This window comes from Amblyomma americanum, chromosome 6 (assembly GCF_052857255.1).
Source record: "Amblyomma americanum isolate KBUSLIRL-KWMA chromosome 6, ASM5285725v1, whole genome shotgun sequence".
Lineage (NCBI taxonomy): Eukaryota > Metazoa > Arthropoda > Arachnida > Ixodida > Ixodidae > Amblyomma > Amblyomma americanum.
The window spans coordinates 16,567,763-16,594,860 of NC_135502.1; the positions used below are offsets into that span (position 1 = coordinate 16,567,763).

Sequence of the window (27,098 nt, forward strand, 5' to 3'; positions counted from 1 at the left end):
ATATTACAGGAAGATTTCTAAAATCCACGAAAGGTTTGAGAAATTTGTTGCGTTTTTAATGAGCTATTTAGGCGGATCCAAAGTGCTTCCAACCATGCCCTAAGGATAACGCCTTTTTGATTTTACAGCCACCTTTGTGTGTCTTCCATAAGAACGAGAACTAAAATAACAAACCTTGCTAACAACAGCTCTAACAAGTGGAAAAATACTAACTAGTTAGCGGAGTTATGTGCAGTTTACTCTGTCACTGAGTTATCGCACACGATTGAGACACCCTCAGGTAAGACAAGCAGCGTATCATTCACAGGCGTTACGCTAGTATTCAGCATGCCGCGGCTGCTCGAGTAGTAGTACTTCCTGATTTCTGATGGCGTTTCAGATTGCACAACTGTGCTAACGACCTCCCTCTCTGGATTCTTTCCGCTTGGCAGTTGACCTCATTTCCATATTGTGTCCATGCAACGCCAACACGCGCGCCATCTTTCTGTGACCACTGCGACTACGCACACGCGCGCCTTCAATGGTTTTTTCTCCATCGCTTTTCCTTTTCTTCTTCTTCTTCTTCTTATGTACTCACTTGTATTCGCTGCGCCCAGGTGGCACCTCTATCTCGGAACTCGTCTGTCAACCGGCTTCAATCACTTCCTTTTAAGTCGGCGGCAGCGGCGCCAGGAAAAAAAAGGCTGGCTCACGTTAATTTTCGTTCCGTCAGACATCCTGCTTCAGTGACAATGGCTTTTGAGAGTCGCCATGTGCGGCACAGATACTCTCCTATGTCCCTTGTAATTAGGATTAAGTCTAGAGCCATTCAGAGACTCCAACTAAATGTGTCAATGGGCTTTACTCCGGTAGTATACACGGCTTTGAGCTCCTACAACGGTGCCTCGGGAAAGGTAGCGATTCGCGAAACTGCTGAGCGAGTTCAGGCCTTCGTGAGACAACGGCATTACAAAATTGCGGTACGGCATATCCATGCAGGTTCGCTTCTAGCTATTTAAGTTTTGTAGCTACATCTTGGCTCCATTTAAAGAGTAATTCAAGTGCATAGGAATGAATACAGATTGGGACGGTTGAGCCCTGCGCGAGTAAGTTATACTTCCTCTCAGATTTATCGCGAATTCTAGATTAACCGGAATCAAATGTTCACTCGATTTAGCACTATCCGAAATGACCTTAATTGAGATCAAGCATGATTTCAGACTACGGAATGGTGTTATGTTAGATATCACCACCCAACACGTATATGACCGCCAGAAAAACCTCATGACGCATGCTGTAACGCAGGCAGCAATCCAAATGCGTGCAACGTTAGCAGGCTGCCCATCCGTAGAGCGTGCACATATACCAAGAAACGAAAAAGTCAGACATCTCATGCATCAATTTATGTAAACATATGAGAAATAGGTGTGATCACCGTACATTTCTTTTATCAGAAGCATTTAAAGAAGCGACAAACAACTGGTAAATAAATTTTAATAAGCCATTCTGTTTACAACTTCGAACTCTTTCAAATAAAAAAAAAACGACGTTGTCCATGAGCGCGAAACAACAAGTGCAGTTTATTCCTTTGGCAGTAAAACATTTTTTTTGCGTAACTTTGTGTCTTAAGATTCTCAAGGGCAGCACGACCATTCTGTAATTACACTTAAGGATTGAAAAGTGAGACTCAAGAAATTATTTTGTTGTTGTGTTCAGTGACAGGGTTAAGATTAATCATTTTAACAATAGCTGCGGGTTGCTATCGAGCTCAAAAAACTTCATTTTAACTGAGCGGGAAGGGACGTTTGGTGCGAAAACATTGTCGCTGGCGCACAAACCAATTTGGTATAATGCACCTGGATATTTAAAAAAGCAATCGCCATTTTGAATGAAACTGCACACCACCTGGCCAAGCCTCGGCACAGAAAATTTCACTCGAAGAGACAAAGTAACCAGCACCACAAGGCGGGCAATAGTTAATGAGTGCAAACACATGCATTTGGGAGCCAATTTTGAGCTCTTCACAAAACAGTTATGCAAACTAGAAGAACCATGGCGATCGTGGCATGCTTCTTTGTTTTGCAAGTTACCCACTTTTAAACGATCGGCGCATGGATTCACGGCACAGCTGCACACTGCCACTGAAAAGATGCGTTTAAAAATTTTGCTTGTAACATTGCATGTCTGCCGCTCCGCTTACGCTTTCTGTCCGCGTAGAGCGATGAGTATTGTTGCTTATCATTGCTTCTTTCTTTTTCTCCCGAAAATTGTTTGCCCTGGCTATCCCGACGTATAGCGCCTAATAAGACGTTACCTAATTTGTTCGTTTACTTCCAGGAAGTAGATAGATGCTATCGCATCACAAGGGAACAGGCACAGTGTCCTGCGCCGCTGAATGAATTAGCGCATATTGCTGATTCCGATATTGCCTGGAGGCATCAAGTCAACGTGTTTGACACGCTGAAGTCATATACGCTGGTGTGGGCTGACTTTCATAAGCCGTGTCTACATGATGCCTACATGGAGCGTCTATTTCGTGCTTCTGGGTGGGATTTTCTAAACTGATGTGTTTGTATGCCAGAATTCGATGTAGCTTCAATTACAAGTAAAAAGCTGCTCATAAATGAAAAATGATAGCTATGTGATGCTCACTAACAGAGTAATGTACAGGTTTACAACAAAATAGCAACAAATTCGAACGCAGTAGATGTGTTGATTATATACATTGAGGTTGGCGAAAAGACTAGAAAGGCGATAATATTGCTGTTTTGCTTTTGAAATGAAGAAAGATGGAAGAGATAGCTTTTAGACGAGCACCACGACTGCGTATCAGCTGCACAATATGAGCACGAATTTTCTTTTTTTTCTTTGCATTGTGTGGCCTATTCTGGCCATTGAAAACAAACAAACAAAAAACAGTTGAAATATTGGACTTCACATGCATTAGAGCAAGTTTAAACAGGGGATTACCGAGAACTTCATTTTACACGAGTAGAGAATTTATGAACTAATAACATTGTTCTGTTTTCTAACATGAACTAAATATTGCGTTCTTATGTACACGATAAATATGTAAATATATCTATGAATAACGAATATCCTATGAATAACAAATTATCAACAGCAGGTACACACACGAGACATGATTTGGGCTTGCGCCCAGCTCGAAATGCGAGACATGTGCGCATTTTCGAGAGGTAACGCGACTATCGGATACCCGGCTCTCAAGCTACTCTTGTCAGAGCCGACTCGTCAGCTATCACAATCTTACAACAGCTACTGCCAGGCTTCGTGTTTCTGTGTTGTAACCGACCTTACAGAATGACTCTTCATTCGTAAGGACGCACCTTGCCCCAAAATTCGCAAGCAGACTTAAGCAAACGCTTTTTGAGCACGCTTCCATCCCGCCGGAGATCTAGGTACTGGTCCTCGTCATTGAACTTGGGCCAGGTCGCGTTGTCAATGGTCTTCGGAACCCTGAAAGAAAAAGAAGACGCCAGGGTGTCAGCAGAGTCACCTTCTCGACTAAATGCAATGGGAAACAAGACAACTATATGAATCATTACACTGAACCGCCGGGAAGTGTGCGAATTGCAAACGCCGTACTCACAAATAGGGAAACTGTATAAAACCTTACATGCGTTTGTCACATAGGTATATATCGAAACCAATTACACGTGCGCCAGAATGAAGGACGCGGCCTAAGGGAAAAGAACCGACTCGGGAATGTGTAGCAATGGTAGCTGAGGCGTTGTAAAGTTCTGATACTGAGCTGAAGGTTGTGGGTCGAATGCTCATTTGTGGCGGCCTCATTTCTACGAAGGCGCACGGGAATCATGTCCTGGTACCGTCGGTTTGGTGGACGTTCAAGGATATGGAAATGCGGTCGAAATGAAATAGGAGTCCACCTCTTAAGCGTCTGCCATAGCTCAGGTGATTAGCGCATTACTGATGCTCTGCAGCAAATAATAAAATTAACAAAAAGAAACCGTAAATTTAGTCATTCGAAAACACAGAGGGTCTTGGTGAAAAATGCCGAAATTTAATTTGAACCTTGACGGGTGAAACTTTGGAATTAAAATAGCGGTGCAGCCAGGGATGCAACATAAAAATTTAGTGTCACGAGAACACGATTAAGCAGTAAGCGGTGAGGCGTTGACAATCTCCCCTAGGCAGCATTCGCGTTTTTTTTTTTGGACTAAGGCGCAAACTCCAATGAAAAAGTCGTATCTGGTATTAACAAATAAGTTATTTTTTTTAAACGAGGCATATTATCCCAATAAAATTCAGCAGTGCAAGAAAATAAAAGTACATTAATATTCCGTAGATTTTTATTTGTTTTCATTGCTTAAAAGACAACATTATATATCGAAACGGTTCTTGTCCTATATACGAATTAAAATGGGCTTCAAGTAGCCCAGAAAAAAAACTTATCATGTTTTCCTTTATGGGTAATTTGTTGAACCTTTTGGCATTTGTGTGCTGCCCAGAATTAACTTAGTTCAGACCAGAGCAGACATTGGCTTCAATACCTACGTGTCAGAAATTTAGATCGATTGCGCCCATTGCATGCGGCACCAGAGGTAACAATCTATCACCATGCAGTAACGAACCCAGTAAATATGCAGTGCCTCTTTCCTGGTTAAGTTTTGTGTGCTCAGTATGAAGAATTACAACGGTACCCCATCATTAAGTCAGGCTGACTGGCACGAGCAAGCAAGATAGTCGCAGCATTAAGCCTTGAGGTTTTGTGAGCAATACGCAAAAGTTGGGAGCTTTTTGTTTAAAGCATGCAGCCGGCGAATAACCGGCGGTACGAACTTTTGAATATTCCGTATTTGGTCTCAAGCAGTTATGCAGCGCAATTTTTTGCGGAACGTATTCTATACCACGTCACCATTACGGGCGGCAAATTAAAGTTTCAGCGTGAATGAAACACCTCAGCTAGCACGGGAGTCCAGCCCAATCCGCCACCACCCTATGCCCTATGTCAAGACAGCATGTCTCTTAAAATGCGGACAGGAAGACAACTGAGACCTTACCCTGTGTGACTGAAGGTGGATATAATGTTTATGAGATTCTCCGCGGCCTTGACATCATCTTCCGTGAAGTTCTTTGCTAGCTTTAGTCCGGAACCCAGGCTGAAGAAGATGTCATCTCCGTGCGTCGGCCGTGTCCAGTCAGGCCAATCGACGTACGAGGCTTGCTGCGACCACTGGTACATGTACACTGTTGTGTCCGGCCTAAGGAACCTCTTCGCGAACCCTGTCGTCGGGCAGCCGAATTGCAGGTCTCCGATAAGTGAGGACCCTGTGTACACAGGCTCAGTCCCTTTGGTCGCATTCACGCCGCTGAAGTAGTAATTAATGATCGGTTCGGGCTCGATTTCCATGGTCGATGTGATGAGAGCCTTAATGAGAAATATCATCTCTCCCTTCATGACATCGTCGATGGAGTTCATGTCCCTGAGCTTGTTGAAGAGAAAGTACAAGAAGAAGTCGCCTTCGGCCTCGCAGATGCCGGTGAGAAGTTCGTTGGCGTTGGTCCTGCCGCGCTTTAGCGCAGCCGCGGGTTTTTCTGGAAGCATCTCTTCGCCGAAGACCGGAAAGAATGAGTCCAAACCACCGGCATTGAAGGTGTCTGTGGCGTTGAGGATGTCCATGAAAGGCTTCGACTTCAGGCACTTGATGACTTCACTGACGTTGCTCTTGTCTTCGCCTCCGTCGCAGTCCAGCGCTCTGCTCAGGAGCTGAGCCCTAAAATGTCCTTGCTTCTGGTCGCTTACGATAGCAGCTGTGAACGGACTGCCACTCTGCATCACGGCGCGCTTGAAGAGTCCCTTGCTTTTGGGTGATATCAACTGCATTCCGACAGAGACGGAGCCAGCGCTCTGACCCATCAGGGTAACCCGAGAAGGATCTCCACCGAAGGCGCGAATGTTATTTCTAACCCATTTGAGGGCTAGGAGCTGGTCGTAAAGACCCATGTTTCCTGGGGCGTCTTCTACATCCATGTAGAGGAATCCGAAGGCACCCAGTCGGTATGCCACAATGACTGTGATGACGTTGCCTCTCGCCGCCAACTCTGAAGAGTCCATCGCTTCGAGGGAGGCACCACCGTATGAGAAGGCACCTCCCGGCAGGTAGACTACTACAGGCAGCAAGGACGAATGCTTCGTGGCAGGAACAAACACATTCAAGTACAGGCAGTCTTCAGAGATCAAGTCGGTGGGCTTTATAAGGAAGAAGTTGTTGATTCGAATGGGAGGCTGTGGGCAGAATGGTGGCTGCGACGTGGCATTGTAAACGCCCTCCCAGGGCTTCTTTGGCACCGGCTTCTTGAAGCGTAGCTCCCCCACTGGCGGCTCGGCGAAGGGAATGCCCAAAAACGCGCGCACCGACGAGGTTGTGGTAGGAACAGAGGCGCCACGCACTGCCCCTGTGATGGTCTGAACAATGTCCTCACTCTGTTCTTGACCGCAGGTGGTCGCCAAGGCGGCGAAGATAACGCCCATCCACAGCATCGTGACCTTCATTGCCTGCAATGATAATTTCACCAGGGCACATTACTTCAGGAGCAAAAAAAGACGAACAACCGCAAACACGATAGTGCGTAGCTTAAATCATCTGTACTAATGGCGAATATTGCGATCGGAGGGGCCCCAAGGGAGAGAAAAATTCGCCAGGCGCACAGAAATACGCGTGAGATCAAAGGTGGATTTGAGTAAACTTCAGCTTTCTACGTAACGTCCAACGGGGTGACCTATATTGGTTCAGTGAAGCTCTGAGGCTGCTGAAAGCAGTACTCAACGCTTCAAATGTTCCTGGCATTATGTCGTCAGAGCACTGTCGCTATCGAATGCACCAAGCGAAATAGTGTTTTCCCATCTACAAATTCGTTCCTCAAGATTCCTAGCTTCGAGGAGATAAAAGTTTGCAGTTTGAACTTAGTATCTGGTATTTTTTTGAACTTAGTATCCGGTATCTGGTATGTAGCCACGTTTGGCCACATATATGTAACTTGTGGGAGTAGTTGACTCTAAATAAAGCTGACCAGACGTCAAATAAAATAATAAAACAAAGTTAGAATAAATCATCATCGTCGTCATCAATTCAATAACGCCTGCTGCATTACGCAGGCCTCTCCAATTTACGTAATAGCCGTGTCCTGCAGTTTTTCAGCAGCGGCGACTCTACCTGCGCTGATTTTTTAATTTCATCTTCTCTGCTTGCTTTCTGCCGTTCGTCACTGCAACCTCTGATCTTTTATTGCCACAGCGTTCCTTCTGGCACATAGTATTAATTTAAACATAGACAGACGCTGGATTCCCGAAGGAAGTCCAGCAAGGTACAGTGGTGCGGCCCCAAGATCCAGTCTTCTACATCCGGCGGTTGACCTGAAGGCGGTCCGCATCAGGACAGGTGTTCCTGCCTGATGGCGTGAAAATTTGAGGGGCAGGCCCAGAGCAGCTTTGAAATTTCCTCCACTAAATTAACGGACTATTTGTTATCTAATCAGCACATGGCATGTCTCGCCAAAGTCCCACCAATTTCAGTTTTCTCCAATTACAGCCGAAATATTGCCAAACAGCGTCTCTTCCTTATTCTTAATGTTGCCCCTATCAAGCACGGAAAGCTGAGCTAATTCGTGGGCATAAACACGGTTCTAACAGTGCCGAGACAACAGACAGAGGGCAGCTGAGAGAAGAGTGATTAGCTCAGATGCTAACACGTCGCCAGGTAATCTTCTCTGGGCTTGAAGCGAGAGCTCCACTACTCCATGTTTCGCCAATGCCATCGGATGTTGCAGTTTGACCTCTAGCAGGAGGAGTGACGGAGGTGTGGCTGTGACGTCAGACCACGTGACTCGCCGCAGCTGCATCCGCCGCGCCACTGCTCCGACCGCGGTGCGCCGACCGCCGCTTTGCCAGATGTGGTCATGTGATTATCCACGTGACTCGGCGTTCACTTAAGTAGGCGACGCCGCTCTCGCATGTAGTTTCTACATGGATGAGTGCGCGGCACAAAGTGCGCCTGAAACGTCTGCGAGGCGTTTAAGCGTCTAACTAATCGTAGCCAAGTGTAATGGAGCTTTCGATCTGTCTGACTAGGTTTAGAAGAATTGAACCACTGTCAATTTTTTGTTTTTCAAGTGGTGCTTATTGCCTCAAGGTGTAAAAGGGGATGCTTTGTGCTCTGTTGTATGCTGTTCTCTTGTCTGTCTTCTCTTGCGGTATTAGAACAATGTTAAGTGTTATGGGTGAGTTCCGGCAAGACACATTTATATATTCTTCCCACTTGAATCTAGGAATATTCTGTCGAAGCTGCCCATGTGTGGACACACAGCTCTTCAAGCTCGTGTTCGCTGTCTTTCCACCGTCCACACCTCCCGGATTCCTTTCTACTTAGCTGACGCATTTCGTTTAACAGTTTTGCAGCTCAACCAGTTAATCCTGTTTACGTTTACCTGCCATCATGCCTGGACAAGGTTCACATTCCTCATCCTAACGCCCTTCCCGTTTTCACGCCCTCCTCCCTCTCACGGGACCTTCCGCCTCGAAGTGAAGGCCCTATTTAAACAACAGCAATGATGAACGCGTTGCCTAGACGAAAAGAAGTCCTTTTGTCGAAAAGTTTGCAAGCACCCTGAGGCTTTCCCCTCCCTTTTTCCCTTTGTGTGTGTCAAGAAACCATTTGCCTGCCCTTTCTCTATCTAGGAAGAATTAGGTCATACAGAGGGCTAAAAGAGCCTAGTTTTTTTGTAGAAGTGAGGAAGCTGAACTCAAGGAATGAGCACTTGCCACAGTTACTAAATGACTGTTATTTTTGCAACGCTTTACATTCGTGACAAAGTTCAGATCCAAGGAAAAGGTGCAGCGCAAAAGCATGCAACCACACAAGAAGAAGCACGCATCATGTCTTGATGCGTTCTTGGGCTTGCTGCTATCTTTCTAGATTGTTCGCTCTCCTCGTTTTCACCTCTGTTGCTCACCTTATTTAAGGCGTGCTTTCCTTCAATAAGATTCAGTTGTCAGTCAGCGCTTGTGTCTTGTCTTTTCTTCTTGTGCGGTTGCATGCTTTTGCGCTGCACCTTTTCCTTGGTTCAAAATGCACCAACTCGCCCAAAAAGAAGTTTTACTAAAGTTCAGATCAATAACGAAAATCGCCGTTTAGCATGGAAGTAGAGCGACTGCCAGCAGGCACATGGATTTCGTTCTTTCCAAATGACGTAATTTGCGTGATTGGTACGCAACATCAGGTTGTGCTATAGGGGATCGCGGCTATTAAGGCATAATAAACTCGGTACAGAAAATGAATAACACAAAAGGAGGCCTGAGGCTGGCATGGGAAATACAACCGTTGCGCCGTCCTGTACTGCTCAAACGCGGCCTTGTTCAAGGAGGAAGTAGAGTGTGGGGCGCAGGACAACAACTCACGTCACGGGAGTTTCTTATATCTTGAAGATTTTCCCTCCCCCTTGTTCCAGGGAGTGCCGCACGTTCGGCAGCTGCACGATCGTGGTGTCACAGACTCAGTATGTGGACGGTCAGGTTGTACGTGCCGTCTCACATGGGACGGTGCCGTTAGCGTGCTTAATTTAGCGCTATTGTTGCTGCTAGAGGAAGGAGGAAGGAAGTTGGAGGAGGGCGCCAGGGTGTGCGCCGTTTCCGGATGCAGTGAACTGTACGAGGCCAACCCACGGAGAGCAGAAGCGAGGTCCACCCAACGCATTTCAAAAATACATTGGGTCTAAATCGGACCCGTTTGCAAGGGGCAGCCAAAGCACCTGGCCAACCCAAAGGACAAAGCCGAACACGAAGCAGCTCTTCCGCTTTCATGGCGCACGATTACCATCGCATGAAAGGAGACTCTTTGCTAGCGCTGAAATGCTCTCGGGAGGAGATATCGCCGCCACTCGCGCTGGTCTAGATGGCAGCGATTTTTTCCGGGAACCGAAAAGGCCACATTGCCGACGTCTGTCGAACCTCTTGCACTTTACTTCCTATGCTAAATCAGAGTTATGTAATTGGGCGCTTAAATTTACAGGATGCCGGCTTTGAATTAACAAGCGGCAGTGTTCCAACCATGAAGAAAAGAAGTAATTCAGACATTAACCTAAGCAGGCTGGCCGAAGTTTTGGAAAGCGTATACCATAGGCGGCTGGCCTCAACAGCGCGCCAGCGGTACGGGCTCGCTGCCTACTCTACGACCCATGAAAATTAATCAAAGATATCCAGCTATCCTTGTAGGCAAACTTTGGATTCATTTACAAGGCCAGTCTTGGCTAGTCTCCGGACCAACAGCTGGTTTATACAAGATGTGGGGTTTTCAGGAGGCCGCTAGGACGACAAAATCGTGCGTGCTTGTTTTGAATACCCAGAAGTTATAATGGCACACACGCCGTGCTTTAATCGAGCTTCAAATAGCATAAATTAAGCTCTGCTCTTCTGAGTGCAGCGTCATGAGGCCGGCGTTGCAATAATTCCGTCATCACAAATCGTCCCTTCAGAACAGGTCAGATATTGCCTTTGCAGAGCTTCAAAATGGGCCAGTGGCGCTCATTCAATGCCCTTAGCACGGTACCTCTTCATTGCTATCCTTGTAATGGCCAGACTGCCGGCGGTGATTACGACACCATAGCAGCCAAGTGTTGGCGGACCGGCATCAAGGTGACAGGCTGCGCAGTTATCTAAGCCGCTTATCACATATGATCCGATGCGAACTGTAGAAGCAACATGTGGTTCTCCACCATAGTGCCGTGTATGTCAGGTGCAAACCATCATTATATCTATACTTCTGCGAGCGATTGGCTAGACTTTTCAGTTCATTCTATACTTGAGATGTAATTATGGATACTGCAGTGACAAGGGCAGAATTATAGGCACTGCAGGGGAACGATTCGTTGTTTGGTAATTTATCATTACAATTACGAATGTACTTGGAGTTGGGGACACAAATTTGAGGAGATTGATATTTAGGACACCTTTCGTAATTGCATATTAGGTGAGTGATGGACATGAGCACGTTATCGCGTCTGGATAAGTAAAAATAGAGGCACTGGTTTGCAAACTATGACGAACAGTACGAGGATTCTTGCGACATGAGGTCCCCATTATGACTTTAAGCGGGACATAAAAATGGTACGACAGTGCGTAACCAATCACTTTGTAGTTTCGATATTCACTAGTAGCTAAGACAACACTTCCAGCCCTAGGAAAAAAAATTCTAGCTAGTGATCTGTATTTTATACGAATCAAGCAATTAGTATGGATTGTTTATACCAATCAAGCTTCCAGTGTTCGAGTGAAAGTGCGCCAGCTTTAACTAGGGGCTAGCCAAACAAAAAATAAGAATTTAGGAAAACATTGCACCGTTGAGCCTTAAGTTTGCTATTTCTTTACACAACGGCCCCAGCAAGACCACCAGCGTGTCCTGCAGCGCTCAGGTCGACATTCAGGAATAGTTATGCTGATGCATTATTGCATGCCCAATGTTGAACGTGGCTATGAGGCAGATAACTATTCCTGCCTATTCCTGCGAAATATTCCGTAACGTGGGGCTTTTTAGTGCATGCGAAGGTCTCAGTGCGCGGGTGCGTTTTTCCCCCTATCTATGAATATGTGGTCACTTCGACTAAAGTCGAAGTCACAAGCTCTTGCTAAGGAGAGCACCATAGCCTCTAAGCCACCAGGAAATATTGAACAGACATTGAAATGAAAATGAAACTCGATTATGAGGAAATGAAATGACGCAGAAACTGTTTCACGTATCTCGGTGGACACCCTAACCGCACCGTAAGGGAAGGGATAAAAGAGGGAGTGAAAGAAGAAAGAAGGGCCGTATTGGAGGTCTCCGGAAAAATTTCGAGCACTAACCGACATTGAGCCAGCGTAAGTTCCAGCCGTTTAGAATTTAAATCCCATTTTTTTTAGCACGCAGATGTGTAATCACTTTTAAAATGGTCAAAAGGCTTTCGAATCCAAAGTGATTCAAATTACAGAGATCGATGAGTATTGGTCTTAGAGGAATGATACAGAACGACATAGATAAAGAGCAGGTTAACAGCCTAAATGCTGCACAGCTTGAGCAGATAGTGAGAGATACTGACAAGGAAACGTATGCTGCATTTGGCACTCGGCGGCTTCTGTTGCTTAATTTTCCAATCTGCAGACATCACTTACTTCGCGGCGCACGCAACTGCAGCAAGAGGATAAAAAAGTTGCGTGTTGGACAAAATCTACCTTCAATAATTTTTGCCTCTCTGTTATCTTTTCAGCATTTCACAACACATTTCAGCAGGAAATAATCTTCCGCTTAACTCATTACAAAAATTAGAGAAGAGCTGTAAATGCTAATGGAGCTATGAGTTAAGCGGAAGATTTTTGCTGCCTAAATGTGTTGTGAAATGCGGAAAGACAGCGGAGAGGTTTTAAGTATCCTCGCTGTCTTGCAGCATTAACATATAGTTGGCTTCACAGGCACTGCTTAATCAAGTCTCTGTATTCTTTTTTAAGCTTGAGTTAGTACCCGCAATAATCTCCGATATTTGCCATTATACCTTACTCTTGGATCGCCTGATCCAGCATTAAGTACTGAAGTATGTTGTGGGAAAGTGCTATCGCGACTTTAGTAGCCAGGTCCCAGCCAAGCGTCTACATTGATACAACTTTGGCCAGAATGCCTTCAGTTTGCTCAGTGCCACTGTATTCTAAATAGAATATAAGGACATACTTTCAACACATGGAGAGACTCAACTAAGAACTACGAACAAAAAACTGAGAAAAAAGAACAAACCCTCTTTGCTGTTCATACGAGAGAAATGAATAAGGGCCAATAGGCGTCTTCGAGCTTAATTTGTGTTCGAACAGTGCATTTAAGACGCCGGACCATTTCTAAATATAGGGTGTATCACGTAGCAGTGCTTCTTTTTCTGTTAGAATTGGTTTGCGGAATACGGTAAGGCCAGACAAGACATAGAACTCCTGTAGAGATAGAATTCATCTGTGAGATATGGATGACAGGAACATAAATTTTCTTTAACACTGACAATCTAGTGCGTTACAATGGCGTGATCTTTCAGATAACAGATTTTGTCCCAGCTCACGTGGAGCAAGTTTACAAATAAAGCATAGGTTTCAGAAAAATGGTACCGAATTGATAGTATTAGAAGGTATGTCTTAAGAGTAGCAGAGTTAGGTTATTGGGCGTAGCTAATAATTAGACTTCAATAATTAGTTAGTTACTCCTTCTTGATAAGGCACTCAAGTGTCGGTTAGGTAGCTGTAGAACGTCGTTATGAATGTCCACAAGGTTTATACATATATATATATATATATAGCTGGTATTAGTTTTAGCAGATGGAGCATGCATGTCCTCTCAGGTTATCACTGAAAGGCTTTTTCTGACAGAGCGGAAATATTTTCTTCCCCCGCAAACCCGTATTCCGTAACCTTTTTGCTCAGGACTGCCCGTGTCAAGTCGCCCTGTAGCCCCGTTTCACCCGAGTGCTTTTTATGCGCGATGCTGGGAAAACGCTGGCGTGCAGCCATTCAGTTCGTGCTCCCGTTGTTCGGAACATACAAATGTATCATAGAACCTCGTTTTCAATCTGAATGAAAGCTTCGAGTTGCAGACTTACAGTCGAAGCAGCGTTAGAGTGCGAACTTTTGCAGCAGCTAGTTCGTTTATGGCAATGTTGCAGGCAACAGGCGCGTAACTGGGATCAGTTCGTTAGAAACCCCTTCCAGCTTAGAACTTGTTTTTGCACTTTATCTGGCAAGCGAGTGCATTCTCCATTGCTACTAGCGAAACTTCCGAAGGGGAAAGAATAGTACGATGATACGACGACGCTGTGTTGAAAGTTTTTTTATCCGCAAGAAATTCATTTAGACATTTGCTAGGGACGACACCAAGAGCCTGAACTTATGGGAAATCTTATGGAAGCCGTAAATGCAAACCGTATACATGCGCCATACCCCAGATAATGCTTGCGAGTGACTAGTTGATGGTTTTGCTACAGATTGCTATGAAGGGCACGGATGAAAGTTCTCTTTTCCCTGCCACGGTACTTAACAACAACAAAAATGATACCTGCGCAGTAACAGTTCTTTCATTCTGCTCTTTCGCTACGCTTCAAACGAGCACAAAGGTCAAAGGGCGCTGCGGTGTGAAACACTGACAACATCCAGCTGTACCTGTGAGGAGATGGCTTAGCATGGCCGCCCCTGAGTCCAAAAAGGGGGGGGGGGGGGCTTAGGTTGGTTCACCGCGCTGTTAACTCTCTTTTGAAATGGAAAGTATTCAAAGAGTAGCCGCAATCAAGATCTCCCTTTTTTCATTTAGTTGATGTAGAAGCAGGTATGCGCAGCGAGATAGACTTACAGCAGCGGTAACAAAACAGAACTGTTTCAGGTGTTCTCTCGCAAATGAACGCTTTGCTCTGGGTTCTTCCGAGCTCGCTTTTACCGGTGCAGCGACCATTGTGGAAATAAGTTCAGCGAGACATAATTTCTTGCGGATAGTTTGCTCGAGTAAAGTGGCTTTTTTGAGTGCCCGTAAGTAACAATAATCATAAGAACGCAATTAGATTTTAAAATGCCAAAATAATAATAAAAAAACTGAGCCAGAGTAATATAAGAGCAGGTTTCCTCCAATACGCTTATAGAAATCAGCCCTGCCGTGTTGATTTGTAAGTGCCTGAACGAACCAAGCGCCTTTGCTTTCCGTTACATTACCGCGCTTACTAATTTCGATACACAACGCCGTGAGGGTTTCCTTTCCAAAATTTTCTAGATGTTGCACATGAATACACAAAAAATGTAACCCACCTCTGAGTAGCTTGAAAGCAAGTCTGCATGTTTCTGCACTTATGAGAGACTGCAGTCATTCCTTTAAGTCCTTATCGACTATTACATCGCATGATAAGAAATACAAAGACAAACATTCAAGCTGGCGCAGCATCTGCAGTATATGACTGCATATAGCCGATTTCAACACGGCGGAAAAGAAAATCAAGGCATTGCATGCAGGAGCAACAACTCACCCTCAGACCTCCGAAGTGTCGTGCGGCAGAAGAACAGCTTCGCGCTGACAAGAGTAATTTTTTGCTTCGGCCGGTAGTGGTGGCTCAATGCCGCTGAGCTTCCCGGTTCTGTCGCGCGCTCAGTGTCGCGTCTGCCTATGTAGTGCGCGTCCGGGCGCACTTTTGTGGACAAGGCACGGCGCGGCTCCTCAAGAAACCGGAGTCACTGGACGGGTCTACCTTCCGCCGGCCTCACAGGAGTCTCCGCTTCCGCTACCACCTTGGCGCGTTGGGGCCGTTCCCCCCTTTCGCTCCGCCGCCTACATTTACGGCGCTGGAGGGGCCGCGCGAGGGGAAGGGAACGCTTTCGAAGCGTCCGGCTTGGCCACATCCCGACCTTCTCTCTGTTACCTCCCACGTCCTCTGTCTTTCCCTTTCTCTCTCTCTCTTTCTCGGACGCGCAGCTCTCGGCAGTGGAATGAACGGTATCGGAGCTTCACACGGCAACGGATAGCTCTTCTTTTTTCCCTCTGCGGGAAACTTCGATAGTGCTCTTTGCTGGAATGTTGCGTCGCCGGAAGGCAGGAACGGAAGGGGAGACTGCAAAGAACCATGACAATAAACATAGCAAATGTATAAAAAAAAAACTACGCGACAGCGCCAGTATACTTAAAGGGCGAATGCTCATGTGACTTTTGCATAGCTGATGTCGATATTAGCAGAATAATGCCCTCGTTAGCGCTGGCGCACCCATGTCAAGGAGGGCAAGCTGACACAGGGGATAGAAATACAAGGGCTCCACCTGTTTGGTACACTGCCTTGGCGTTGTCCTCGTGCTGTTTGCTTTCGGTAAGAATCAGACAGATTGTCAAGGTGGCTGCAACCTCCGTCAAGAGATCAAAGACGATGCACAGACGAGGCTGTTGGATATGGATCCTTAGAAAAACCAAAAAGAAAAGAAACGTTGCTTGGGCCTTAGAGTAACGGCAAAGGCTTAGTGACCTTCGATTGGTGAGCCATGAACTCCGCAAAGGTCACTGCGTAATAAATGTAGGTTATGTAGCGTTACGGCTGTATCCATGCAGCAGCGGCGTCGACGCCTCACTTTAATCCCTCTTTTCGCTCTCCTGCTACCTTTCCGTCCTTTTTCTTTTTCTTTTAAATAAAGATATGCATACAGGGGCTTCCACGCGAGATTTTAACATACTTCTGCATCCATGTCTTTCTTTGTCTTATCGCATATCTTTGTGAGGTTACACTGTATACATATGGACATGCATGCAATGTACAGCCCTACAGTCTTTTAGTGATATCACGACAGAGTCGACCAGGCAGTCGTTAGCATTTCATGAAGGATCGCAGTGGCGATACGGACGAGATTACATGCATGTGCACGAAGTGCTCGTCAGTTGTAGCGTTATGGTGGCCAGGTGATTCGCTACCTCTCCGACTCATGGCGACAAAATTGGCGTCAAGATCAGAGCCCTGTAAAGGAGCCTAGATGGGCCAGTTAGGGCGCTGAAACCGAGGCGCCGTGTCGCGGCGGCGCATGTCGTCTGCTACTCGGTCCGTTTTACAGCAAGCCTGTGAGGGTTGGAAGGAATTGCTTTGTAACGGAAATTAAGTTTTACATAAGCGTGAATTGTTGAAATACACACTCGTACCACAATTAGGTTGTTTCATCAGCCGAAAGAGATAACGATGCATTCATACCGGCTCCTGACACGTAGACGGTGCGGTCAGCTCACTCAAAGCAATGGTAACTCTCGCTGTTCGTGTGATTGGATGAGAGTGACTGCGAAGTGAAATAGAGACTTCACTTCACTTCACTTTATTCACCTTAAAGACCCCCTTCAGGGGGTATTACATAAGGGGTGGGTTAATATGTTGATCAACAAGTACAAGTCATTGCTTTGAAATAATTGCTTAGCGTATCTGAAAATGCAGACAGGTGTGTGATGGCAGCGATATCGGTGGGGAGGCCATTCCAGTCCACAACAGTTCGGAGAAAAAATGAACCTGAAAAAGTTGCAGTACGCGACACAGGGCGGGCGATCTGAAACGGATGGGCAGTGCGGTGAGATATGCGGTTCGGATGAGTACTGCGCCTATTACTGCGTACGCCTCCGCTCTGCATGATTCAAAACCAAGTTCTACAATTATTAAACAGGAGAAGGCCAGGATAGATACCACTTGCTTCATGAGAAACTGTAAGTACAGGTGCAAACAGGCAAGCCGAGGGTCGAAGATTTGACTGTTGACGGCGCCAGGGGACCCATAGCAGTTTCAGAAATGGCACCTTGCACTTCATCGTGCTGACCAGAAGCCACACCCAACGTCGGTGGGCAAAGAATGGCACCTCGAGGAGCCTTTCTTCGATCGAACATCACTTCATTCATGTGGTAAACGGGGATGTGGGGAAGATGACGAAGATATAGCCACTGACAACAAACGGTGTTATTCTCTCAGTGCTGCCGAAGGTGCCTGCCTGCCTCACAAAGAAAAATCGTGCAAAGAGGGTGAAGAAAACTCTGCAGTATAGAAAGTGCTTTAAAAGCGGACGAAATGTGCAAATATGTTGCTATCTGTTGCTGCTGACAGCGCTACACTTCAATAAAGCAATGAGAGAGGCCCGTCTGTGCTGCGGATCAAATGTGGACCAAACTAATGAATGCCAGTGCTTTAATTTGCCCTCCAATCATTGGCCTATTCATTCACTTCATGATTAAAGTGCAGTGTTTCCAGTTTGTTCCAGGGACGAACACAGCATCGCACTGATAAAGTTGTATTTATAGATTTCTGTGGCTCAGAAATACAGGCAACTGTGTCGGTTAAAGGGCCCGTGTTGTACAGAAAAAGAATTTGGACTCAGCGGAAAAGGTACGTTAGTGTGCTTTCGACAGATGACCAAATGATCTCATTTTTAAAGCGAAGCGTCAGACATGAAGACATTTTGGCAAATATGAGAACAAAACTCAAGGCGCACGGCATCATATTAAGCTCGAAATGTAACGTCATCCCTGAACAAGAAAACGATGCTTGTATGGCCTGCCGCTATACACGCCAGCAAACTGCAATGCATTATTAACATCCCTACAAGCCGGAGTGATGGCACAGTCCTTTGTAAAAATTGTCTATAGACAGTCTGTACACTTATTAAAGACTCTATTGCCTTGCTATAGATATTTCTTTTTGTGTATTTATAGACTATAGACAAAAGTCTACTAGAAGTGTATGGCTATAAATCTATAGATTATCTATAGACTGTCTTTAGGATGTGTATTGCCTATATACTGTCCTCTAAAGTCTGTCTATAAAGAGTGTAAAGACTTTATAGACAGAAGTCTATAGACAGTCTATAGACTGCCTAAAGAAATTTTTGTAAGGGCATGATTACAGTGCTCGGCTGCTGGCCAGAAAGACGCGGGTCCGATTTCGGCCGCGGCGGCCGCATTTTGATGGGGGCGAAATGCTAAAGGCTCGTGCACTGTGCGATGTCACAGCACGTTAAAGAACCCCAAGCGGTCGCAATTATCCGGAGCCCTCCACTACAACGTCTCTGATAGCATGAGTCGCTTTGGGACGTTGAACCTCTTAAAAATAAAAACCAAGCCAACTTTCCTACATACTAGGAAGAAAGCGCGAATGACGAAGAAACTTTACAGGCTGACAGAGAATTGCAGCTCAGAGGAACAAAAGGATGGAAGCAAAAAAACGAGGAATTAATTCTGGACGCGTAAATTAAAACACCGCTTCTTGTAGCTTCGTTTCAGTACCATTTAAACCTGATTTAGGCTGAAGTGTATCCCTTCAAAATATTGTGATGTTTTCTTCTTAACTTATTATGATCTTCGCTCTTTCTCCTTCTGGTGTTGACTACACGAATAATTGATCGTAACTTTGTAATATATAGAACCACGAGGGCACTTATATCCTCCCCCTTATATCTTCCCCCTTATATCCTCAAGCCAAGAACTGATGAGCGACATGTCAACCAATTTCCTGCTTTCGAACTGCTCAAGTAAAATAAGTTGAATTAGCTAATTTGTGCCTGCTTATTTTTATGTGAGAGATCATTTATAAATTCTTTTACTCATAAACCAGGCGCAGGTTGTTAAGGTCAAGCGGCTACTATGTGACACGGCGGGCCGTTTTTGAGACGGGCCTCTGACCACAGCGCCATTTTTGATTTCATGAAGCGGAGGACAACTGCGCTTTGTGCCTCAGCAGTCGGCACACCAACTTCTCTAGCCACCGTAGTAATGTTCTGTGCTCGGCTGTTCTGCTGACGAAGCTACAACTGACACGCGCTCTGTGCGCATGCGCATAATTTGATCCGTTTCACCACTTCGGGTATTCATGAGATGCTGAACGGCGGTAAGGTCGAAACTGCAGTGATATTAATAATGATAATAAAAATCTATACAAGGCTGTTCATTGCATACAAGACCACGCAGGTAGGAGGATATTATGTCTATGGTGTCCAGGTGAGCTTGGGAGCGTAGTGAAAAAGAGGAAGGAACAGTAAACATTGACGAAGAAGATAGCATATATCGACTTGCAGGGGCTTTTGACGGGATTCTGTGGGAATTAATTTCTCCACCAGTTGCTCTCAGGACATTGCTTGTGTATCAGCAAATTTTCTGCAGAAGTGTTCGTATGCTCGTACCATCTTAGCGAATAAACGAACGCAGTTACTTCTGCATAATTTTAAACACTTGGGACCATTACTTGGCAAGGAACGAAGTGCTTAACGCTGCAAAAAGCTAAGACACACATACTAAAAGCAGCCATGTATACTACATTACACGGCGCGAAAAGCATGTGGCATTTCGAGCCTTCTCCATGGGCGTCACATTGCAGCAGGAAACATATTGGTGAGTAAAGTAATCAAGCGTGTGTTTTCCAACAAGGGTGGCAATATGAGAATGAAGAAAGACAATAAAAATCTACTCAGAGACAGAAGAATGAAAAAAATGCAGAAAAAGAAAAGATAACAAGGAGAGCAATCAATGTTCAATATTTTGAAGCATTGTTGCAAACACTTAAGACATTCGTTAATTCGCACAGATCTTTTTTGAATCGCCCTACCGTCTTGTGGATCCCTTCATGACAGAGGCCATTTTGTGCCCGGTAAAGGCGCTCGTTAGATGGTCCACTGTTAGCCTCCCAACCGCCCATAGCGGCTTATACTGACCAGCACGCACCAACATGTTTTCAGCATCATCATCATTTTATTTTATAAAGCCAATACATCAAAACTTGACCGGACCCATAGCCAGCTCGGCTAGTGAAAGGTCCAATTACATGATATTCACTGAAGAAATTGCAGACATTCAAAATACATGCAAAAAAGACGTGAGATGCTACAATAGCGGCATTGTAAATCTGTTAAGCACATATATATTCTGAAAAACAACAAAAATAGGTTTATATATGTACAAAACCAAGCACAAAAGCATTTGGTCCCACAGTTCTGGGCAGACAAGAAAAATGTGTTTCAATAAGGCCGAAAAACTATGTTTGAGGTTGATGTCATCGGGAATCTCATTCCATATCTGGGCACCATTGTACTCTAATAGCCTTTGACTGTAACTGTTATGACAAAGCGGTATGTTAAATCTATTATTAGTGGCGGCTCTTGTTTGTCTCAGCGGCGATCTAAACAGTCTAAGAGGAATGGGATCATTAGTTGTTATTACTGTGTTTATTATTTGGGCTATATTTAGTTTGTATGCAACTGATACCGGTAATATTCGCCGTTCTTGAAAGAGTGGTCGGATAGGGTCGATTGTCTTTGCGAAGGTTATGGTACGAACAGCACGCTTCTGCAAGCGTAAGATTGATTCTAAATACGTTTTATAGGTACCGCCTCATGTCTCTAGGCAGTAACATAAGTGACTATGGACAAACGCGAAGTAAAATATGCGTAAAATCGGTGCACGGAAACATTCCCTCGCCCTTAATAACATATGACAGCCATAAGCTAATTTAGAAGAAACATTTTTCATTTGCTGCTTCCAATGCATGTCCGATTCAAAGACTACACCCAAGTATTTGGTGTGTGACACATTAGGCAAATACGTACCGTTTAAGGTTAGAATTAAGTTATCACAGCTAATATTCTTTTTCCTTGAGTGAAATAAAGTATACTTTGTTTTCTCGGTGTTAATTGTGAGCCAATTGTTTACGAACCACTGGGAAGTTTTACTAAGTTTCTCGTTAATTTTGCCCTCCAGATCCTCTAATGTATCTTCTGTAAAAAATAGCGCAGTGTCATCAGCGCATATAACAGCTTCAGAATAGTTCAGAAACAGTGGAAAGTTATTGATGTATAAAGAAAAAAGGAGGGGCCCGAGTATAGAGCCCTGCGGCACGCCAAGTGTGATTTTTTGAGGAGCGAAGATATAGTTTCTGGTAACAACGCATTGCTCTTGACTAGAAAAGTAACTTTTGATGAAATCACAAATTTTCTCCCTTAAACCAGAAGTCTCTATTTTCTGTAGTAATATCGAATGGTCAACCGTGTCAAAGGCTTTTGATATGTCTATGTAAACAACTACGGCCAGTTTGTTGCTACGTAATGCGGTGTTCATCAGCTGTGTACGGAACAGAACTGCCGAGGAAGTGGTTCTTCGGTGTCGGAAGCCGTGCTGATTTGGACAGAGGACATTTTACTTAGTTAAAAAGCTCTGTATTCGCTTGCCGAGCACTTTTCAAATACTGTATTAATTACACTTAATACTGAAATTATAGCTTCATATGAGTGACCACATGCGCAAGAACGCTGGGTGGCTCGACGAAATCGGCCATTCAGTGTTCTTCACTCTTTGCCGAACATAAGTAAAGTCTTTCTTACACGGTGCGATGCTCAAATGAAGCAAAATTGTTTCCAAAGAGCTTCCCTTTATGCACTATATATAAAATAAAGTAAAGCTAGAAAAAACCTGATTGCTTTCCGAAAGACTCAGCAGGACGCTTCGTGCTACTTTAACTGGGTCGTGAACGCACCGCAGAGCCGAAGGCGTTGTTTATTTCCGGCTCTGCCACATTTTTCCTCTCCCCTTCACCGCTGGTGCTTTTGAAGCAGCGCGAAGCAGATGGTAGAACTTGACACAAAAACATTCACATTCTAAATGAAGAGATAACGCAGTCTTTATTTTGGAAAATATGTATAGATTTCAGTGAAACAACAAAATATATTTTGAGCAAATGAAAGCCTCGAAAAGTGACTAACCGCTGAGACTTCATTTTTTTATGTGTACCTTTTCATCATGCCGCGTGATGAATTAGAAAGGTGACGGCTTATTTCATTGATACAGTCTTACAGCTTCGATGGCGAAGTCCATGTGTCGACTTGCTTGTCCGATGGATGACATCAATCGGTAGTAGCTCCGGTCTGGAGATTTCAGGAGGACAGTAGCTTAAACATCAATGGGCGCCCAGAACCGTATGTCGTGCATAGCTTTGGGTCGCATGTGTCACATGCTATGATTGTAAAAAAGGAAGAAATAATCTTTGCAGGCGACGCGCACAAATATAACAAGAGCTGCTTATCGTTACACCTGTTTACGTGGCCAGATTTTTATACTAATGACATCGCCAAGGAGAGGACAACCATTTACTTTAAAATGTTTGCGTACTGCCATTCTTCCTGCCACACCTTCCTTCACCTCCACATTGGAGAGCGTGGTTGGCCATGGAAGTTCGCGTGCACTAGTTGTCTCTGTTCGCCTAAAAATCTGTATGGTTTTGATTTGACCGTCATTGAAGTTTCTTCTTAATAGTTTTTTGTGACTTGGTCATCCCCTTTTTTTCAACTACGACGATGTCGGGAACCACTTTACCAAATAAGAGACTCGGCAGCCGACTCCTGCGTTAGCCATGCCTATAGCGGGAACGTCGCGCAGACGTCCGCTGTTCATGCATTCATCCTTATCCTGTGCCTGCGCGGAATCTTACGTGAAGGCGTATTTACAAAAGGGAGATGGATATTTATAGCGGAATAAATATGCGAGGAGGAAGCCGAGCAGCTAGAGGCGAGCGGCACCAGTCTGCCTCTTATGGTGCAATATCAATACTTATGCCTGTGGCTCTGTAATACAAATTGCACTGCAGTGATTGCAAACGCGACGAACTAATCAAAGAAGAAGATAGTTGGCAGTGTGAAGAATACGCTACCGGCAAGAGGAGTTAATGAATGAAAAAATGATTGAAGCCTTTTTTCAAAACCGATTGTATTCCGTAAGAGAGAAGGAAATAGTAAGCTGATGCCCTCCTGATAATGATCGATGCTTCAGGACTGAAATCAGTTTAGGCATGTATGTAATATATTTAGAAGTAAAATACCCCCTCCCACCTTGAATATCGCGAAAAAATCTGCTCGTTAACCAAATGGCTTCAAATTTTGTTTTTGAGCGCTGCTGGACGTTAATTACCGATTTTATTGTCTACTACAGGGTGGGAACGGAATGACTCCTTGCTGGAGTCTAAAAATAAATGTCTAGAAAAGAATCTATTCAATAAGAGGGACAAATATGGTTAGTTGCAATCTGAAAGAAATAGCCACATGTTTCATGGATACTATGCGTTGCATGTTGTCGGTGATTTCGGTGGTTACATTGCTGCTATCATTAACCTTAAGAAGAGAATTCGTTGAAAAGTCTCTGCCATTGCTACAGTTAACGTCATCATTAGTCCAGAAAATATGCACAAAAATATCGCCAGATATAGCAAGAAAAATTAAAAGCTTGGAACCACTTCTGTGACTTATAAGAAACGCATCCAACATCCATTCAACAATTTTGTATAGTGCGCTATCTCGAGACTTTTGTAATAAATGTTTGAAACCATAGGCTGTTGTGTCGATGGCTTTAGTAATAAGGGCCAACTTCCGTGGAAGTCCAGTCCAACAGCTTTTGGAAATCAATAGGGATAAGAGTTGAAATGAAATGAATTACAAAAAGAATCAGTTATAAAAATACTTCGATGACTCCACACGTCAAAGGATTAAAGTTTAGAAAGAAAAACCAATGTCAACTGCTCGGTCACAGGCGGCACACAACAGAGGGAAAACCGTAGTTCGCAAAAAATAATTGGTTGCGTAGCAAACATAAGCATCTTTATAATATACTGAAGAGAGGAGCAGTCTTTGTTACTAAAGGAAATTTAACGAAACTGCGCTTTCTTTATATGCCGCGAGTGATTCATTCAGGTTTATTTATTTGTATAGCTATCCGCATACCTCAAAGCGTCACAAAGTGCTCGGTGATAATGCGCAAAAGTGCCTGTGAAGCCGTCTAAGTCTGATAATATTACTACCATGAGCAAGTGTTGGGAGTGGTGGGATAATCTGCGTAGCTGTATCTAGCTGCTGCATGCTGCGACTTTAGAAAGATGGGTGTTCTGTACGCAAACTGTTCGAGTCGTGTGCGATCGAATTCCATTCTGCATGTGAAATACCCAAGGAATTGGCTCGCACCGGAGACAACACGGTTAATAACGAGGTAAAATGAGAGACCTTTAGTAATATGTACTCCTAGATATTTATGCACGTTAGTTGTCTGTATTGATGAGCCACTAAGAGTGTAATTACGATAGCTGGATTAACACACTTATGAAAGAAACCTACTTCACATTCAGATACGCTTATAGACAGCTGTAATTCGGTATAAAATTTTTCTACCGTTAAAAAGGTTCATTTTGAAGCTTGGTTGCTGTTCGTAATTAGTAACTTTAGTGTAGACAATGAAGTCGCCCGGAAGCCGAGGGATGCTGTTAGTAGCGAAATGAGGTAGATCATTAACAAATTTTAGAAAGAGTAGCTTATTCAGTACTGTGCCTTGACGAACACTGGACCCGACGATCCAAAGAAAAGTTTCTGCGCTGCTTATAATGATGTATTGATTTTGTTTTTGAGAAAATTATGAATCCATGTCAACAAGAATCTAGATTAACCACTGATAGTTCGATCGGCAAACGGCTATGGGAAACCTTATAAAATATTTTTTCGAAGTCAAGAAATATGGTATCCGTCAGGCAGTTAGTGTCTAGATTAAGATGTACGTATGTCATGGATGAATGCGACACGTTGTGTTTCTTATGGTATTCTCTACGAAAGCTACGTTGCGAAAAGCGAAGAAATCGATTGTTCACGATCGTGAATAATTACATGAATATTATCTGCTCCATGATTTCTAACGGCGCGCTTGTCAAAGATATTGCCCTGGAATCAAAAGAAGATAATTTACTACTATTTTTTAAGATTGGAAACATAAGCAGACACCTCACAAGAAAACCTCTAGACACGTCAAGAGAAAAGTACGTAGAACTAGGAGAAGACATCCAAGAAACTACAAGCTATTTTTACATAATTAATTCCTCAACGTGAAGGAAGAAGCCACGTCTCTATTTTAGTAAACCCACTGGGATTTACTGGTAGCGTACTTGATTTTGGCTATTCCCACTTTTTTGCTGCACACAGCAATCGATTGTTCACGATCGTGAATAATTACATGAATATTATCTGCTCCATGATTTCTAACGGCGCGCTTGTCAAAGATATTGCCCTGGAATCAAAAGAAGATGATTTACTACTATTTTTTAAGATTGGAAACATAAGCAGACACCTCACAAGAAAACCTCTAGACACCTCAACAGAAAAGTACGTAGATCTAGTAGAAGACATCCAAGAAACTACAAGCTATTTTTACATTATAAATTCCTCAACGTGAAGGAAGAAGCCACGTCTCTATTTTAGTAAACCCACTGGGATTTACTGGTAGCGTACTTGATTTTGGCTATTCCCACTTTTTTTGCTGCACACATGAACTGACCCTCTTAGTTTAACTTTTTTATCACCAGTACCTACATGAAACCACGTCAACCGCAGGTCTCCAGACGAGAACTATGACTAATTTTTCAAGCTGGACACAAGTTAGGCTGCCAAAAACAGGGAAGGTGCAGAAAACCTATACTCGCTAATACACAGACAATTGGGGTTGCGGAAAAAAACTGCCAACTACATCTCAATCCTGTCAAGTTACTTAGACCATGGCGTCATAAATTTGTACAGAATAACAACACGGTTTCAATAACATGGTCTGACACCACATTTTATGCTTTGACGTAATTATAGAGTTATGCTTCAATCGATTTAGTGCGCTAGCGCTAAGACCGCCACTAAACGATTTCGCCTCTGTGTGGCGATGCGCGGTGCATGGGAAGAACAACACGGGTCTCACAAGCCGCACCGCTGGCAGCACCACCCTTTGCAGGGCAGTGGCACATCGCTTAACTGTTGCACCACTGCGCCAGGAATGGTATAAGGACTCGCACTGATCTATGAATAGAAAGTCATCATCATCATCTTCATCATCAGCCTGACTACGCCCACTAGAGGGCAAACGCCTCTCCTATGTTTCTCCATTAACCCTGTCCTTTGCCAGCTGCGCCCACCCAACGTCTGCAAACTTCTTAATCTCATCCGCCCACCTAAGCGTAGCAGGGGAATATAAAGTAGACTATGACTAATTCTGCATTTATGGGTATTTACTTAGTAACAGTATCGTGTCATAACCTTAAGGCGGGGCACAGGTGCACCCCTAGTTTTTGTGCGCTAGCACTAAGCCGCTACTCACCGATTTCGCCGATCGCTGAAGCCTGGTTGATATTGAAAGCCGAGCCTCAACCAAAGCCGAAGTGAAAAACGAAGTGCTAGCGCGGCTACGTCGCATTTAGCGTAACCGCGTTGTCATCTGTCATGTTTTTTCTCTCTCCCATTTTCACAATTTCTTCAGTGTAATCACATTCGATATGAAATGGCTCAGGACCTGGAAAATAAACAAAAACTAGTTTGATTTGCGGCTTACATTGATGCAGGTATTTTGACTGAAGAACTAGCTTGTACAGTGAGATTCTATTATACATTACAGCAGTTAATTGCAAAATCCTTGTACTTGATGGCCGCAGCCTTACTCTCCACATCTATAGAGGAGGAAAACTTCTGCCCCAATTTAATCCTATAGATGCGCCGTTGCTTGAATACAGACATATAATCAGGGAAGGAGCAGTGAAAAACACCCACATTTAATGAAACA

At 44.3% G+C, this 27,098-nt stretch overlaps 1 protein-coding gene across 2 annotated transcripts in view; it reads right to left on the reverse strand.

Annotated features, from left to right (window-relative positions):
* The window catches only part of LOC144136369 (acetylcholinesterase-like), a 52,135-nt gene that overhangs the window by 4,522 nt on the left and 20,515 nt on the right, over positions 1-27,098 (reverse strand). The window contains exons 1-3 of one of the 2 annotated variants that reach the window (XM_077668642.1): positions 15,022-15,399; positions 5,022-6,517; positions 3,327-3,456 (exon numbers count right to left, since the gene is read on the reverse strand). In XM_077668642.1, the coding sequence (XP_077524768.1) occupies positions 3,327-3,456; positions 5,022-6,514 (1,623 nt within the window). In that variant the 5' untranslated portion in view covers positions 6,515-6,517; positions 15,022-15,399. Of the gene's footprint in view, positions 1-3,326; positions 3,457-5,021; positions 6,518-15,021; positions 15,400-27,098 lie in introns of those variants that run through there. The other variant, XM_077668643.1, reaches the window with a different exon arrangement.